This window comes from Citrus clementina, unplaced genomic scaffold, assembly GCF_000493195.1.
Source record: "Citrus clementina cultivar Clemenules unplaced genomic scaffold, Citrus_clementina_v1.0 scaffold_7, whole genome shotgun sequence".
In the NCBI taxonomy this organism is placed as follows: domain Eukaryota; kingdom Viridiplantae; phylum Streptophyta; class Magnoliopsida; order Sapindales; family Rutaceae; genus Citrus; species Citrus x clementina.
This window is the reverse complement of record NW_006262075.1, coordinates 14,847,285-14,865,203: the sequence shown is the minus strand read 5'-3', so window position 1 is coordinate 14,865,203 and position 17,919 is coordinate 14,847,285. Positions and strand designations below refer to the sequence as shown.

The 17,919-nt window shown below is 33.8% G+C and overlaps 3 protein-coding genes and 1 non-coding gene across 6 annotated transcripts; 3 read left to right on the top strand and 1 right to left on the bottom strand.

Annotated features, from left to right (window-relative positions):
• The first annotated feature begins 136 nt into the window (after positions 1-136).
• Positions 137-6,047, top strand: LOC18037860 (magnesium transporter MRS2-1). Of its 2 annotated transcripts, XM_024180562.1 has the most exons (8): positions 137-317; positions 404-459; positions 617-664; positions 996-1,599; positions 4,545-4,673; positions 4,774-5,106; positions 5,193-5,240; positions 5,615-6,047. In XM_024180562.1, the coding sequence occupies exons 4-8, from the start codon at positions 1,015-1,017 to the stop codon at positions 5,843-5,845; spliced, it is 1,326 nt and encodes a 441-aa protein (XP_024036330.1). In that variant the 5' UTR covers positions 137-317; positions 404-459; positions 617-664; positions 996-1,014; the 3' UTR covers positions 5,846-6,047. The 2 variants fall into 2 exon arrangements, with proteins under 2 accessions (XP_024036330.1, XP_024036329.1); XM_024180561.1 differs by having other exon boundaries at positions 137-459.
• Positions 6,048-6,329: 282 nt separating this feature from the next.
• Positions 6,330-8,004, bottom strand: LOC18037859. 2 transcript variants are annotated; one of them, XR_002904609.1, is made up of 3 exons: positions 7,708-8,004; positions 6,593-6,746; positions 6,330-6,496 (listed from the first exon to the last, which is right to left on the bottom strand). XR_002904609.1 is itself a non-coding variant. In XM_006427587.2 (2 exons), the coding sequence occupies exons 1-2, from the start codon at positions 7,868-7,870 to the stop codon at positions 6,655-6,657; spliced, it is 255 nt and encodes an 84-aa protein (XP_006427650.1). In that variant the 5' UTR covers positions 7,871-8,004; the 3' UTR covers positions 6,330-6,654. The 2 variants fall into 2 exon arrangements, 1 of the variants encoding a protein (XP_006427650.1); XM_006427587.2 differs by having other exon boundaries at positions 6,330-6,746.
• A 3,110-nt stretch (positions 8,005-11,114) lies between these two features.
• Positions 11,115-11,187, top strand: TRNAF-GAA. Its single transcript has one exon. It is a non-coding gene; the product is annotated as a tRNA-Phe (tRNA).
• Positions 11,188-12,624: 1,437 nt separating this feature from the next.
• On the top strand, positions 12,625-15,618 carry LOC18035905 (pentatricopeptide repeat-containing protein At1g80880, mitochondrial). Its single transcript, XM_006427586.2, has 2 exons — positions 12,625-13,335; positions 14,253-15,618. Exons 1-2 carry the CDS (start codon positions 12,740-12,742, stop codon positions 15,337-15,339), a joined length of 1,683 nt encoding a protein of 560 aa, XP_006427649.1. The 5' UTR covers positions 12,625-12,739; the 3' UTR covers positions 15,340-15,618.
• Positions 15,619-17,919: the final 2,301 nt, after the last annotated feature.

Here is a 17,919-nt window from a genome sequence, read left to right as displayed (position 1 = left end):
GACCCTACAACAAACTTCACATGAGACTTCACTATGCTCCAATCCAATCATGGTTAATTAGTTTTGTCCCTCACCGAAAACAAACAAAATGTCAATTTTTTTTTTTTTTTCTGTTCTAACATCATTAATCCAATAAAAAAATACTTTTTATAATTAAGGGAAATAATTGACAAGATCTCTAGAAAATGAAAAAACAGAAAAAAAAAAGAGCAGTGGAGTTAAATTCGGGTCTCAACTGACCCGTATTTATTGTATTTTGAACTTTGAATCGATTACGCATACCACAAAACCCAGACACAAGCTCAGACACTTCAATTGTACTTTATCTTCTTACTCTCAAGTGTTATTATTATTATTGTTGTTACTATCTTGTCGTATTTTAATCGTCGTTTGTTGGTTAAAGGCAAGATTCTGTGAATCCTCTGAAGAACTGGGTTTCTCTGTTTTATAATATATCAGGTTCTTTTTCTAACTCTAAATCTAGGGTTTCTTTTACCTTTCACTTTGTATCTGTTGTTTGTTATTTTCTTTAATTGGGTTGCTCAATTTTTGATGCATCAATAGAATTTTTTTTTTAATTTTTAATTTTTTTTTTAATTTTTAATTTTTTTTAAAGGGCGTCTTGGATAATCTTACAGACCCATCAACGGTTTCTGCAGTGGAGGTACTTCATAAATTTCATTATTATTTTCTAACTCTCTGTGTAGAGTGTACTCTGTATGTTGTCAAATGCCTTGAATCGAGCTTTTTTGATTGGGTACTATTGCATAGAACCAATTGTTTCAAATTGTTAACTAAACATTTATCAGTACAAGAATTGAACCATTCCACTGAATGTGCAAGTATAGTGGGTAATTATTGTAGAGGAATATGATTTCTATGAAATTTCTTAGGTATATTAATTTGGAAAAGTAGCAAGAGCAAGCAAGTGACTTTGTTTATTCTTTATTCTGTTTTATCTGTTTTATCTGTTTTATCTGTTTTATCTGTTTTAGTGTTTAGAGCTTGTAATCAATGGCGGAGCTAAAAGAACGCCTGCTTCCGCCCAAACCAGCATCTGCTATAAACCTAAGAGATTCTTCTTTTCGGCCATCTGCTTCTGGACGCCAACCTTTCCAAGGTGTGGATGTTTTGGGGCTGAAGAAGCGGGGGCAAGGCCTTCGATCTTGGATTCGTGTTGATGTGTCTGGGAATTCCCAGATCATTGAGGTTGACAAGTTCAGTATGATGCGTCGTTGTGATTTACCTGCCCGTGATCTGCGTCTTTTGGATCCTTTGTTTGTATACCCCTCGACAATTCTCGGTAGAGAGAAGGCTATCGTTGTAAATTTAGAGCAGATTCGGTGTATTATCACCGCTGATGAGGTTCTGCTCTTGAATTCCCTTGATAGCTATGTGCTACAGTATGTGGTGGAGCTGCAACGGCGTTTGACCGCAGCTGGAGTAAATGAAGTTTGGCAATCTGAGGGTGACACCAACCGGAGACGAAGTAGGAATTTTGACAATGTATTTGGGAACACATCCCCTGATTATCTGCCCTTTGAGTTTAGGGCTCTTGAAGTTGCTTTGGAAGCTGCTTGTACATTTCTTGATTCTCAGGTGCGTAAAAGAGAACTTTTCACGTCTTATATATTTGGGTTAAACAGTGGTATCTGATTTGGTTTAGGCCAGTAATTACAACTTTGAGTCTAGAACTATGTTCTTGAGTATTCCTTCCTCAACTTGATGCTGATTTTTGGTCAACTATAAAATTAAATAAACTAGAGAATTTACGTGGTTTAGCGCTTGGCCTATGTTCACGGGAATAGAAAGAGCAACTTTACTATTCAATGAGAATTACAACGAAGGTTTTTTTTTTTTTTTTTCGGCTTGCTTTGCTATTTGCCTCAACCTCCTATGCATCAAGAGGTCTTTATTTATAATGCAATTTAGGTATCCTGAGTTCTTGATAACTCCTTGTTTTTATCGGTTTCCACTACTTGATTAGAGTTTTTTCCGATGTCTATATTTATTTCCTTCTCAAGTTCGGTTTTTGAAGCTCCTAGATTTTTCTTTTGGTTTTAGATTACGCGTCCTAGATTATTCTTCTATAAACGCACTTTATTTGGCTTCATGACATATTGCTTTGTCATGCAGTTGTTTTCTTTTTCAAATTACTTTGGCTTTATGACATCTTGCTTATGCCACGCAGCTCAATTTTTTGCTCAAATTTCTTTTGGCTTCATGATATCTCACTTATGTCATGCGGGTCAAGTTCTTGCTCAAATGTTTTTGATTCCATGACATCTTGCTTATGCCATGCCACTCAATTTCTTGTCAAGTTATGTTGGCTCCACGATAGGTTGCTTATGTGATGTAGTTCAATTTCTTTCTCAAATTTCTTTGACTCCATAACATCTTGCTTATGTCATGCTTCTTGCATGCATGTTTTCGTGTTTTCTCCAGCATGCTTCTTGCGTGCATGATTGTTTTCTCCTGACAACAACTGCCCTTATCTCTTTTATGCTTGACTTTCAGAGTTAACTTTAATCATTCCTTCACTTATATATATTAGCTACCATTGAATTTTTTTCTCCCATGTAAAGATCATCTCTCTTTTTTTTTTTTTCAAGTTTAAATTACTTGAGTCCTTGGTGAGTATTTGTTATTTACATATTCTTCGCTTGACATCTTTAATTAACACACAAGCAATGTCTTCAGACTCTAAAGATTACTCTAACCCTAGCCTTTGTGAATATCCTATTGAAAACAATGATTACCAGCCCATTGGAAACAACAAACCAGCCCCTGTCATGAATTTTGCTCTTGCTTCCTTTTTTTCCTTCTTCCACTTCTATTGACCCTGGCTGGAGCATTGATGAAGTGGGTAATCACATGGGTGAGATGTCAAGTGAAGAATAAAGAAATAACCAATACTCACCAAGGACTCAAGTGACTTAAACTTAAAAAAAAAAAGGAGAGAGAGAGAGAGAGATGACATTTACATGGGAGAAAAAACCTTCAATGGTGGCGGATATATATATATATATGAGGAAATACTAGAGTTAGTTCTTTTTCAACTTTGAAAGTCAAGCTTCAAAGAGCTAGGGGCCAACTGTTGTCAGGAGAAAAAAAGAAAGCATGTACGCAAGAAGCATGACATAAGTAAGATGTCATGGAGCCAAATAAACTTGAGCAAGAAATTGAGCTGCATAACACAAGCAAGATGTCATAGAGCCAAAGAAACTTGAGCAATAAAGTGAGCTCCATGACATAGGCAAGATGACATGGAGCCAAAAAAAATTTGAACAAGAAATTAAACTGCATGACATAAGCAAGATGTCATGGAGCTAAAGAAGGATCTAGGACGCATAATTTAAGCTCAGAAGAAAGTTTAGAAGTTTCGGGAACCCAATTTGAGAAAGATATAAATATAGACCTCAGATAAAACTCGTCCAGTAATGAAAATTGATAAAAATAAGGAGTTATTAAGGACTCAGGATATCTAAATTGTATTATAAATAGATAGCTCTTGATGTATAGGGTAGAGGGAAATAGCTAAGCACCCCCCCCCCCCCCCCAAAAAAAAAAAAAACTTGTAATTTTTATTGAATAGTAAAAGTTGCTCTTTTTACTCCCATAGACGTAGGTCAAACACTGAACTATGTAAATTCCCTGTGTCTTGTTTTTTATATCGTCCAGCGTCAACAATTAATTTTTGCGATACAATTTCTTAAATGTTCAAAACTTTTACCTAATACTGCATTATGTATCGTGATGTGATTTTAAAATGTCAGAGTTCGTAATATGGTGCCTGGCGGCTACCATGGTTTGTTCTTAAATAATGGCAATTTGTCAACAAAAGTCTAAAGGGCACACAAGTTTTTTTTATTTATGCTTACATAAATGGTGTCTCATTTATGAATCTATTATTCTTTCATAGGCAGATACTCTAAACTGTTTTTCACATCACTACATCTGTTACTAGAAAAGGATGACCTTTCTCAGTAGTAGAATGCTTTGATGAACTGTGCTAATACATTTGAAAACCCTTTTAATGAGAATGGCTAGACTTTGGAATCTTACAATAAACTTCGCATCTAATGGCAAAGTGTTGTGAAAAGTGTATATAATTGCTTATATAACATTGGAGGACCATCATTTTTATTTTTTTAGTATCTTTTTCAAGGTGGGCAATAAATTTTAGTGACTGCACATTTCTTTGTCTGTGGATGTTCTTGACCCTTCTTTGTTTCATGAAAATTATGTATGTCAATTCTCGGAATTTGTACAACATGAAAATGTGTATCACAGACAGATTTGTTCTTGTGGTAATTTAAAACATTGATAGTGTCTGTGGAAGTAAGTAAAATTATAAACTATTTAGCTGTCTAAAATTGAAAATCCTTTTATTTATACATGAAAATTCAGCCCACATGTTTCATGGTTGTGCTGTTAATCTGCCTTTTAGTATAAAGATGTCAAAAGTTCGTTCTTCTATGATCGCTCTGGTTTAGTCACTTGTGCATGTTAGTGACCCAGTTTTGATTTGGAATTTTCCAAAGGCAGCAGAATTGGAAATTGAAGCATATCCATTATTAGATGAACTAACGTCAAAAATTAGCACATTAAACTTGGAGCGTGTGCGCCGATTGAAAAGCAGACTTGTGGCACTAACTCGAAGAGTGCAGAAGGTATTGGTTAATGCATTTTGTTTTTGCTCCCATATGCTTGAGAATCTTAGCTAACATAGCTTTACATTTTCTTCCCCCTCTTTTGATTTACTACATTTAGGTTAGGGATGAGATAGAACAGCTCATGGATGATGATGGAGATATGGCAGAAATGTATCTCACTGAGAAGAAAAGTCGGATGGAGGCGTCATTTTACGGTGATCAGTCTGTGTTGGGCTACAGATCGAATGACATACAATCTATTTCTGCTCCAGTATCTCCAGTTTCTTCACCCCCTGATACCCGGAAGCTCGAGAAAAGCTTGAGCATCGCCAGGAGCAGGCATGAGAGCATGAGGAGTTCAGATAGTACTACAGATAGTGTTGAAGAGCTGGAGATGTTGCTTGAAGCATATTTTGTTGTCATTGATAGCACATTAAACAAGTTGACATCGGTATCTACTGCACCTACTATATTTAATTCCTCATTATCAAGCACTATTCCAAACAATTGAATTATCATTTTATTGACTTGTCTCAGTTGAAGGAGTATATTGACGACACAGAGGACTTCATTAACATTCAGCTGGTATGTTTCTTCTCCATTGACAATAAACTTTGCTTTTTCTCTCCAGTGCTTGCTCTGAAATTCGAATTTAGACTGGTGGCATGTTATGCTGCATGTTCATTTTGAGGTCTTTGAAGATAAATGTAGTTATTCCTAGAGTCTAGTGGCTTTCTGTACTTGTGGACTTACTTGATGCAACAGACCCTTGAAGTTCCTCTTAAAGAAGTCAATTTAAGTTTTCCTGCAGATTTTTGGCTGGTCCGATATAATACATAAAATATTGGATACAGTTTTTGTGTAGCAGTCTCCTGCATTTTGTTAAAGTACAGGAGGAATTATGTTTCTTTTTTTTCCTTTTTCTTAATTATTTATTTTTCTTCCCTCTGTAATTGTAGGATAATGTCCGAAACCAGCTGATTCAATTTGAGTTACTACTGACGACTGCAACATTTGTTGTTGCCATTTTTGGGGTGGTAGCGGGGATCTTTGGCATGAACTTTGCAATTCCATTTTTTGATGAACCTGCTGCATTTAAATGGGTCCTAATAATAACTGGAGTTTGTGGAATCATCATATTTTGTGCATTTGTATGGTTCTTCAAGTACAGAAGACTTATGCCGCTATAGACATTTTAGCAAATTGATGTCAGGAAAAATCATAATATTGTTTATTTTGTTTAGTAATTAAATTGTACCTTAAAGATCAAATGAAAAAAGAAAAAAAGGATCGCTCATTTGTTCTCAATACAATTTGGTTTAATGTGTAGAATTGTAAAGATGAATCAATAACATATATCCAATGATTATTAACGGAGCTACAGTTACATAGTCTGTTTAAACTTACATTCATAAAATGCCATATCTTTCATCTTTTGATTCACTATTTTTAAACTTACATTCATAAAATTCTATCAAACGCAATCTTCCATCTTTTGATTCACTATTTTAATTTTCAGATGTACTATTTTGAAAACAATATCAAATGCTGTTTCACAATTGTAAACATTCTGTTTCATAATGAAGCATAGAAGTCTCCAAGCCACTCAAAGCTTATAGGAGATACTGTTTGCATTTCACATTAAACATGTGCTTTATTCTCAGGGGAAAAAAAAACAGAAAAAACATCAAACATTCATGGTACGCTAGCTGCCCATCAGCCATACGACATAGCGAGTGAGCAAGTGAGGTAACAGAGAAATCTCTTACAAAAGTTGCAACTCTGTCCGGAATCATGAGCCCACCAAGACTACATTTTGTTGTTTTAGTATCTCCAGCCAGCTACACGAAAATAGACAAAACTTTACCCTCAATGGGTTCCTCAACTAGTTTTTTACAAATCATGAACAAGAAGATGTCTGGTTCACTAGCACCTACCAACAGTCAGAAAGAGCAGCTAAAGGAAATCCTCCCTTCTGACATAACACACTTGTTTATTATCATTTTGCAGAAGACGATGATGATGAGAGACGTTCACTCCGTGCCTTATCAGCCCTTTCCAAGTAATCTTGGTGTGACTGATGCTTTGATCCTACGAGAAGACATGAGTTAGATTTAGTTAAAACTTCCAGCTTCTCAGTAATGTATGTTAACAAAGACAACAGGCAACCATGGATTGAAAACAAAGTTAGTAGATCCCATGTATCTCAAGAATCAAGACTCAAATTCAAGAGTTAGGCCAAAATCAGTTATCTCTACAAGAAAAAGATTTGAACATTGATCAAATTGCAAACAAAAATACAGAAGAACAGTAATTCCGTTTCTCATTCATGAATCAGCCACAACTAGTCACAACTTGCTAATTTTAATGTGGAACTGATTATGATGACTCCCACGAAAATTAACAATCTGTTCCAAAGCACCATCCGGCACAAATGAACAAGCGCTACCAGATGCTTATGCACAAGGTAGTATCATACTCGTTGAATCCTAAAAATGGAGGTAGAATAGCATGATTGTGATTTGTGAAGTATGTACAAATATTTCTGTTCATACAAACACAAATACAAACACAAAATGACATTCATATTGTATTCTAATAAGTTAAGAAGAATAGGAATCAAAAAAGAAAAGAACAATGATAATACTAAGATAAGTAAAATGACTTGAACAGCTAGTTAATCGCAAATGTCACAGCTTCTCAATCCTAAGAATGTTCCGAAACTACTAAAACAAATTCCCGTGAACCAAAATCAAATGAATTGATCATAGTAGCACCGTGCAAGAGAAGCATTTGCAGCAAATAGATTAACGATCCCATCCCTTATAAGTTCACAGAAGAAAAGATAACATGCTAAACCTAAATGGGTTTTCAAATTTAAACAATCTCCATCAACTACATAACTAAGCCACAAATATAAAAAAAAAAAATTAATGTCTCTCTTCAAATGAAATTTGTAATGGGATGATCCAATTTACCAGAAAAGAAATATTTACGACGAAAAATACGAAAGAAGAAATAATTTTTTTTTCTTATGGCCATAATGACAAACCTCGATTCATGAGGTACCAAGGGACCCCAAAAATGGCGGAGATAATAACGATACCGGCGAACACATGCTTCTTGTCTCCACTGTAAAGGTGATGTTCCATTTTTGCCCTAAACCCACCACCAGCTCCTCCGTTTGTGCCGCTACTTTTTGACTCGCTTCCCATTTTTCCCTTCTGCCACCGCCAAGTTTACTGTTTTGGTTTCGTTTCTCAGTTTCTTTCTCTGGTATGGTACAGGGAGTTGATTTTGTGTCGCGTGCGCTGAAATCTGAAGCTTAAAGTCTTAAACCCTTCGTTCAGGTAGTGTTTGGTTGCGGGGTTAATGCTATTCTGGGTACGGCCACTGTTTGGTTGCGGGGTTAACTAAAAGATCAGGCGGACCTTTCGAACAGTCCCACGCTATAGTTTTTTTTCTAGAAACAGTGAAACACCTGACTTATTCCATAAATAACCCTGGTAACTTCAGAAATCAGAGATGACGATGATTAATTAAACGAAAGAAATTTCCTTGAATTCGTGAGGGGGGGAAATGAAAAGAGAGACGAATTCACAAGAAGGCTAACAGCGCAGAAGGGGAAAAAAATAATCTAGGCTTTTGCCAAATCAGGGCGATTTCAATTGCAGATTAAAGAAAAATAATCTAAAAAGTTGATCAATTTCACAATAATAAGATGAATGTTTGAAAGAACAAAAACCAAGCGGTTGCAGCTATCAACAATGACACAAATGATGCATCAACAGTAAACTAATGAATGTATTTTTTAAAAATTTTTTTTTACATAATAAACTAATGAATTTTGAAAACTATGAGTTGTGGTTGAAGGAGCAAGACGATGGTGGGTCATGGTTCTTTACAAATGTAACAGATTATGAATACAAAAATAAATAAAAGCAGAATCGGTGAACAGATATGTAATAACAAACTTTCACTATTTTGAATTGGATTGGGAAAAAAAAAAGAAAAAGATATTCCGCATGTAAAGGGTTAAACTCTATTTGTTTTGGTTAATTGTTTCATAATAGAAATTCTCTTTGAGAAGACTCGTTCTTTCTTTGCTTTCATCCTGTGTCAAGTGGTATCATAGCAGGTTTGCAATGGCCCACAAGACCAATTCGACAATCGTGCAACTTCGACGACGAACAGAAGTTGCAGGCTTTTATTAAAGTAGTCGTTCAACGGCTGACTCAACCTTTGCAGCAGCCAATGGAAGAAGTGTTGCAGCGGCTAGAGAAGATGCAGGCTGGTGGCGACAGGAAGGTTGTTCAAGGCGATGCAGGAGCCTCTGGACAGAAACCCCATGCACCGATCATTCTAGAGCGGCCTAACGAATTTGCAAGTAGTTTTTTTATGGTAAGATAGATGAAGCGGATAGATTTTCAGAGGATCGTGCGCTGATGATTGAATCTAAAAAAGTCAAATTTGATACTATTAAACTCAAAAGTGGATCATTGGCTTGGTGGCAGTTAGTGCAACAGAAACGTATGGGTTAGGAGCAAAGAACCGATTAGGTTGTAGGAGGCAATGAAGGAGAAATTGAAGATCCACTTCTTACCGGTACATTACAAACAATGCCTCTTTAAGCTGTATCATAATTGCAAGCAGGGCAACAAAACAATGGAAGAGTATGCAAAAGAATTATAGAGACTGAGTGCTAAAAACAACTTAAAGAATTGAAAATTCAGGAAGTGGCGAGATTCGTCAATGGATTGAGACCAGAACTAAGCGATCTCATGGAGGTTTATACCTTTTGGAACGTTTCTGCCGTAGTCAGCACTGTATGAAAATTAGTAAGGGCAAATAAAGTAGAAGGCAACGAGGTCGCAAAATAGCTCATGGCAGTATTCATCATCCCCACAAGTACAGTCTGCTCAGAGCCGAGTTTCAGCACATTCAGGTCAATCTTCGACAGTAAAAGGGACCAATTACGGGGGTTAGACAGCAGCAGCAACAGAATAATACCTATGCAAAGCAAAACCTATGTGGGAAAGTGCTTTAAATGTGGGATGTCCAAACACCGTTCCAATGAGTGCAGGAGATTGATAGGAGTGAATTTAGTAGAGCTTGACGCAAGATAAAAGCAACAAGGAACGACTCTTCTCAAAGCATGTTTTTATTATAAAACAACCAACCATATTGGTTAAAATCAAATTATTTTAATATAATAAAGTTCTAAAAATAGAATTTTAGAAAAACAAAACTTAAAATAAAGAACAAACAAAGAAATACTTAAAACTACCCCAGTCATATCTTGTCTTACATCATTGAAATTCATGGGTATAAAAAGTTTGCACAAGGCAAGATGAAATTATGTGAGGTTTCATGTAATTTTAGATATGGATAAAACTGTAAATTCAAATAAATTACGATATAAAAGAGGTGCTAAGGGTTGGGTTATTTTTTAACCCATTAATTATTTTTTCAGTACCTATTTTTTAGTTAAAATGATTATTAAATTATAATTTATTACTTTAATTCAATAATCCTAAAAAATTGCAAAATTACTCTTAATTAACTACTTTCTCTCTTTACAATAAAAATGGTTAGTGGCTAAACCAGTTTCTCTCTCTTTTAAATTTTTTATTTTTATTTTTTGTTAAATCAAATTTATCTTTCTTTTACTTTTCACTATAGTATTATTAGTTCTAATCTATTATTATCGTTCAGAGTTTGTGCTTCTAAAATTTGATAAAAAAACTTCTAATAGATTCAAAGTGGTACAAAAACTTTTATTTTTGATTTTTACATCTGTATATTGTTTATTTCATTTTGTTTTAGATTATAATAGGACTGAATTTGTTATTTTTGAATAACTTCATTTGCTAATGCAATATTCACTTCATATATCACAATAAAGTTTTGATAAGGAAATAAGATGATGGAAAGAGAACAAGATCAAATAAAAAGAAGATAAAAGGAGAGAAAATAAGGTCAAATAAGAAGAAAATCAAATTTTATTTTCACAATAATTTTTTTCAATTAAAAAAAGGATGTACTGAGGAATTTTCTCAATTTAGTAAGTTCAAATAGGCACAGTCGGTGCTAATAGCATCACTCTTATCATAATTATTTCAAAAACAATTTTTAATGACTAATTTTATTTTATTTTTTCGTTTTTTGACCCAAAAAAAGTGGACAATGATATTTTTTTTTCCCTTGTTACTTTTCCTTTTTTCCCCTTCGTGTGAGACAGGTACAATGTTAGTGAGGATTTTTTAAATATAACAAATTTATTTTTATTTTAATATAATCTTAAAGGGGCCAATGAAATTTATATTGAGAATAAATAACGACTAGCATTTGTTGATTAATGGGAGTCACGTGGTATGTACCAACTTTGAGGATGGAAGAGAAGGGATCATAGTTTAATAAAAGAATATTTAACTTAAAATTAATATCTCCACTCGTCAAGCGGGGATAGCTCAGTTGGGAGAGCGTCAGACTGAAGATCTGAAGGTCGCGTGTTCGATCCACGCTCACCGCAAGTTTTTGTACTTTTTAATTGAATAATTTTTTTGATGGTTTTTTTTAATGAATAAATTGGATAAATTTCACTCCTCTCCCTAATTTACATTCTCTTAAAATCGGCCCTGTGATTTAAGAAACTATAACAATAAAACCTAAATGTCAACTTTTTTTTTTTTTTTTATATTTCCCATTTAAGCATATCATACTAGTTGTTAGACTCTTTGACCTTCCCCACCCGTGTTAGTGATGTTTGAAACTTAAATTTCTTGATTCAATTTAAAAGATTCTACTAATTAAATTAGCTAGCTACTGTTTATCCCAAAAAGCTGTGACATTTGCTTTTAACAGTAGATTATCTAAGTTTCAATCTTGATGTTTTCTTGATATAGAAAAATGTAGAGACTCATCAAAATCTTTAATGAGTTATCTTGTACCTCTCGCCTTGAGTCATCTTATTCTTTATTGGACTCTTAGTTTTATTTATAGTTAAATATTGAGTTATTATCATTTCACTACTTAAAAAATTGACAAATATCAAATGACTACAAGAAGTATTGTTTCCTATTATTTTCCTATTATATCTTTACAAAAAATATCATTTTATTATTTTTCCGTTACAACCGTTAGTTGACCAGTTGGTTGACTAACAAAATACAAATTTTACCCTTCATGATTAAAAAAAAAATACTTGAAGCTATTTACAAAATCAGCTCTTCCACATTTATTCGATCATTCAAGTTTCATTTCCAACATTAGGATATAAATATGGAATCATTAATAAGACGAATTTGTAATCCATTTATAAAAATGGATACAAAATACCAGCATAATTCTTTTTATAAATGGATTACAAATTCGTCTTATTAATGATTCCATTTTTATATTCTAATGTTGGAAATGAAACTTGGATGATCGAATAAATGTGGAAGAGCTGATTTTGTAAATAAGTTTCAAGTATTTGTTTTTTAATCATGAAGGGTAAAATTGGTATTTTATTAGTCAACTAACTGGTCAACTAACGGTTGTAACGAAAAAGTAGTAAAATAATATTTTTGTAAAGATATAGTAGGAAAATGATAGGAGAAACTATTTCTTTTAGTAATTTGATATTTGTCAAATTTTGAAGTAGTGAAATGATAATAACCCTTAAATATTTACTTTCAGTCAAAGCAAAATAAAACATATAGAACCAATGCTTAGTATGGATCAATTTAAATTTAAATTTAAGTGTCCACTGGAATTAAGAACAATATATTTTATTAATGAGTTTGGTTATGTTGGAACCACTTTAAGGTAGAACATTCTTTAATAAACACATTATTTATCACTTTACATGTATGACTGAGATTCGTGCTTTACTTTGAGCAGTTCAAACGTAGCCATGACCTTTATTAATTGATTTTCAGAACATGAGTTCTGCTGTACAATTGCTTATATTTTATCATGACACCTACATACAAAGTAAGAAAAGAAATGATCACGTAACTATTGAACTATTTATACTTCTAGGTTCAAAATTTCAATTCCACCAATGACATACCGTGTCTACTCCATTCCAACGCTCTCTGATGGCTCTCTTCCCGCTCACAAGAATTCTCCGAAAAACAACAAATCACTCGCAGCTTGTTCTCTCGCTGCTCCTCCAATTTTCCACACAGTCGTACTCTCTTTCAACGCCCAAACTCTTCTCTTTCACTTCGGCATTTCATCAAACATTTTCAAAACAATCTCGCCTCTCACATTTCACCTCCCATTTCTCCACTCTCCAATCATTCCCCACCCGAATTCTCACCGACCCATTTGCCTTCTCTCCACCATCGACCCATGCCCGTGACCCGCGTGAACAGATTCTCCTGGATTCGATCAAACGGGTCGCCCATTTTGACTCAGAAACTCAGGCCATGGCCTCCCTCGATGAGGCTGGTGTTGAGGCTGATGTAAATTTGGTTTATTCAGTGATCTGGGCATTGAGGGAAGAGTGGAGGCTGGCGTTTTTGGCTTTCAAGTTGGGTGAGAGACAAGGCTCTCTTGATGAAAAAGTTTCTGAGTTAATGGTTTGGGTTTTGGGTAATTGTAAAAAGTTTAATATTGCTTGGTGTTTGATTCGAGATATGTATAAATCTTCATTCAGTACAAGGCGAGCAATGCTTGTGATGATTGATAGGTGAAGTGCAGCTCTTCTTTTGCTTGGTTTAAATTTGATTTAGTTATTTTTGGTATTTTTAGGGCAATTTATGGGTCTTTTCAATATGCTTCTGGCTAGAGAATTAACCTAGTTATCAGAAAACTAATGCCACTTGATAAATGATTCTTCTTTATGTTTAATGGTTGTGGAGAATCAAATTATTGTCCAAAATTGTTGCTTGGGGCCATTGCTACTAAGTTATAAGAAAATTAGTGCTGCTAATTTTTGGTTAAAGACTTGTAACACAATGTGGTTCATGGGACTGTATAATTCTTCAATCTTTGCTTGTTTCCTGAATTTTCTTTTGGAATATGAATAGACTGATGATTCTGTTTCAAATTCCAAAAGTTTGCATGGTATAAGGCGATATTCAATGAAATCCTTAAGAGAGACTTTTGTTTAAATCAATGTAAACATGGATTTATATCCGTGTTTCAGGAAATGAAGCAACAAACAAGATAGAAAATAAAAAAAATTGGAGTGATTTGATTTTCACTTGGGTGTCATATCACCTTATAATATTGCAGTTTCACCTTGTAATCTATATAACCTCAATCTTTCTTTTCTGTTCTTTCGCTTTGTTATACTTATCTTTTCTTCTTTGCTTTCATTTTTTTTTTATTTTTGTTTTCATATTCATACCGTGGTTATAAAATCTGAAGTTCTTCCATCTATTTGCTGTACTTTGTCTTTGGCTGTTGCCATTATCACTTTTGCTGTGAGTTGCGATAAAATTAGTTCTTATTTTTATTTATTTCTATATTTTGCATTGCTGATTTGCGTAATGATGTAATAGAAAAAGTGAGTTTCGACAAGCACTTATTATAGTTTCATAACGTGTACTTCTAAACGTTGTTTTTCCCCTAACTTTATTCATTAAAATACTCTGCTATCAGATATGCAGCTGCAAATGATCCATGTGAGGCTATCCGGACATTCAGCATTATGGAGAAATTCAGAATAACTCCTGATGAAGAGGCGTTCCTTTTCCTTCTGAATGCTCTTTGTCAACATGGGAATGTTGAGGAGGCTGAAGAGTTTATGCTGGTAAATAAGAAGGTGTTTCCATTGGCGGCTAATAGCTTTAACATTATTCTCAATGGGTGGTGTAATATATTTGTTGATGTATTTGAATCAAAGAGAGTTTGGAGAGAAATGTCAAATTACTGTATCACACCAAATGCGACTTCCTATGCCCACATGATTTCCTGCTTCTCAAAGGTTGGAAATCTTTTTGATTCGCTGAGACTGTATGATGAAATGAAGAAAAGGGGCTGGGTTCCAGACCTTGAAGTATATAACTCTTTAATTTTTGTACTGACACGTGAGAATTGCTTTAAGGAAGCTCTCAAAATGCTAGACAAAATGAAAGCAACTGGGTTGCAGCCAGATTCTGCCACTTACAACTCAATGATACTTCCCCTCTGTGATGAAGGAAAGCTAGAGGATGCAAGAAATGTATTAGCTACTATGATTGGGGAGAATCTCAGTCTGAGCACTGGGACGTACCATGCATTTCTCAAATGTGCTGGTTTTGAAGAAACTTTGGAAATTCTCGATCGAATGAGAATAGCTGGTTTAGGTCCCAGTAAGGATACCTTTCTCCTTATTCTTCACAAGTTCTTCAAACTGGAGCAACCTGAGAATGCATTGAGGGTTTGGGTAGAAATGAAAAAATATGAAATAGATGCTGATTCCACTCATTACACAGTGTTGGTAGAAGGGCTAGCATCTTGTGGATTGCTAATCAAGGCCAGGAAATTCTATGTCGAAATGAGGTCAAATGGACATTTAGATGATCCTAAGCTTAAGAAACTTGTGAAGGAACCAGTTCAAGGTAATAAGCATGAGCGACGGCAGCAGGTGAGTAAGGTTAAGAGAAATAAACCAGTGGGTCTATGGAAAGGGAGTGCGATGGAACACAAAAAAAGTCGAAAACAGTTGAGAAAGAGGAAAAATGAGGAGTCCGATTCAAAATTCTGACAAAATTGACATGTGTTTTAAGGATATCTAGCTTTGCTATTACCATGATAGATCTTCTGTGGCTGTGCTTGGTTTTGAAGTGATGAACGAGCTGCTGCTGCTACCATGGAAAGGTTACAGCTTGGCTAGCTTGTCACCATTGACTGAATAGTCTGAAATAAATTTTGCATCCTTCCACCCAGCAAGCGTATGTTGACGAGTTTTCTTTGCCAATCCCGACAAGAATGTGCGGGCCTTGATACTCTATAAACTGTTGCCTCATCATCCTGGTATGCACTTATTTGATTTATGCAGTCATAGTTCACCGTTTGCTGAAGGCATTGAACATTTGTTATTTTTCTTCTTAAAATTGTGAGTTCAAGACTTCAGAGTTAAACAGTAGAATTTCTCACAAGCACACTCATAACTGCTATGTAACTTGCACTTGAGAACTCATTGGAAAGAAAGAAAGAAATGCCACTTCACAAAATTGTTTGGGCAAGAACAATTTGGCATTTGACTCCAACTAAGTTTGGGGTCACATTTTCATATGTGAACTGTTCAATTTCATGACTAAGCAACTTTTAGCTTAAGGCGTTAAGTTATCCTTTTAAAGTGGTCGGGGGCATGCGTAACTAACTTTTTGCTCGAATATGATGTGTGGCGTGGTAATGTTTCATGTTTGTTGTAACATTATATGGTCTATTGAGATTTTCATATTCTAGTTGAAATAGAATTTGTTTCCGAGTCAGGATGAATAATGGAATCTGAAAACTTACAGCTTAGTTATATCAATGATCTTTAGAAAGTGATGACATTTTCATCTCTATAAATATCGGGTACGAAATCATTTGCTCATAAAAATTTTCCCAGCAACTTGTTTTTGTGTGATTTGAGCTACAAGAAATGGATTGCACGTCAGAAAAGTACTCTTTATTGTGTTAGTTTTTGTCATAATCTCTAATTGTCGTTGTTAATATTATCTTTCACTTTTTGTTGGATTTTTACATGATCTTGATTTTAACATTGAAATTTAATTTACAGATACTGCATTATTTGAGTTACCGGAAGCCTTTTGAGGATTAACAATTCGTTGTACCAAAGTTTCCGAACGCGTGAAATTTTGTCCATCAAAAGTAGCATCTTGCCGTAAAGAAGGAATGGACAATTTTTTGCCTGAAGGCGATTGTTTGTGTACTCGGAAGATATATATGTTTTTATTTAATGTATCAAGTGTGTATTAGAAAATAATTTTTATATGTTCATTTTTCATGTATCGAGTTAATTTGTGTATCAGGATTTAATTCTTAACGTCTCCGAATTATTTGTTCACTCCCCATCCGTCAATCTTTTTAATTAGTTCGTGCATGTTGGTCTTTTTATTAAGAGTCATATTATATTTATTTAATTGGAATACTTAGTAACAGTCTGATAGTATTTAGAAATCGTTAAGTTAAATTGTAATTCACTGTGAACAACAGAATACATGTACAAGAGTCAAGAATGATGGTATACTTTTATATATATATATTTTTTATACTTTTTTTTTCTTTTTTCCCTTAATATATAACGAGTCATAATATACTAAAAGATATTTTTCTCCTATGAAAGTATAGTTTATGCTAACTTCTTAATGTCGAGGAGATAATGAGACATTATGAAAACACTTTAAGTTAATTAGAGATGCAGGTGACGTTTGTTTTTTTAACTTAATGAATTAAAGTGACTTAATTTAATTAATTAAGTTAATTAGAGGTGTTTGTTTTTATAACTTAATGAGACTTTTTAGATAATTTTGACTTAATAAAATAAGCCAATTTTTTTGGCTTTTTACTTAATAGAGACATCTGAATTAAGTCAATTACTTTCTAATGTAAAAAATATCCCTGCTTTATGATTTATTTTTCATGTCTATCCCAAAACTCACCCGTAGATATTTACCCCACATAATAATCTCATTATTATTTTTTTAGCCGTCATGAAATCCCTCCTCACTTTGGTATCAACTCCTCAAGTATTGAAGATCAAAATTACATGTGACAATTTCGAGATGAAATGGCAAATCAATTGTTTCAAGCATCTTATTAGTTTTTTTCTTTCTTATATTATATATGATAAAATTTGAAATTTATGATATTTTATATATTAAAATTTCAAAATCATTATGTATTCACTTGAATATAGTTTTACTTATAAATATTAAAATATTGTGGTATTTAATATATTATTTATTTGACATTTAAATTTAATAAGGATACAAATGTAAAAGTACACATTTTCAGTTTTTAAGTTGAAAAAAACAAACAACTTAATAATTATTTTTCGAGATTCAGACGAAAAAACAAACATATTATTCAGATTCAGACATTCAGATTTATTCAGAATTCAGACTAATTCAGGTCTATTCAGATTTCAGACAAAAAAACAAACGCCACCGCAGTTTACATTATTCTTATTTATAGTCAAAACCCGTTAAGATAAATATATTTAAAGCTTAATAAATTTTTTCTCGATTTAAGTGAATACAAAGAGTCATGGATACATAATCTTAGTTCATTAGCTAATTGCTAGCATAATCATAACTCTTCAAGTGCCCTTAAT

Coding starts and splice junctions, on each gene's coding strand:
- LOC18037860 (XM_024180562.1), top strand. CDS start 1,015: ATGGCGGAGCTAAAAGAACGCCTGCTTCCGCCCAAACCAGCATCTGCT. Junction 4,674..4,773: donor TAACTCGAAGAGTGCAGAAG/GTATTGGTTAAT, acceptor TACTACATTTAG/GTTAGGGATGAGATAGAACA. Junction 5,107..5,192: donor CATTAAACAAGTTGACATCG/GTATCTACTGCA, acceptor GACTTGTCTCAG/TTGAAGGAGTATATTGACGA.
- LOC18037859 (XM_006427587.2), bottom strand. CDS start 7,870: ATGGGAAGCGAGTCAAAAAGTAGCGGCACAAACGGAGGAGCTGGTGGT. Junction 6,747..7,707: donor TTGGTACCTCATGAATCGAG/GTTTGTCATTAT, acceptor GTCTTCTCGTAG/GATCAAAGCATCAGTCACAC.
- LOC18035905 (XM_006427586.2), top strand. CDS start 12,740: ATGGCTCTCTTCCCGCTCACAAGAATTCTCCGAAAAACAACAAATCAC. Junction 13,336..14,252: donor ATGCTTGTGATGATTGATAG/GTGAAGTGCAGC, acceptor CTCTGCTATCAG/ATATGCAGCTGCAAATGATC.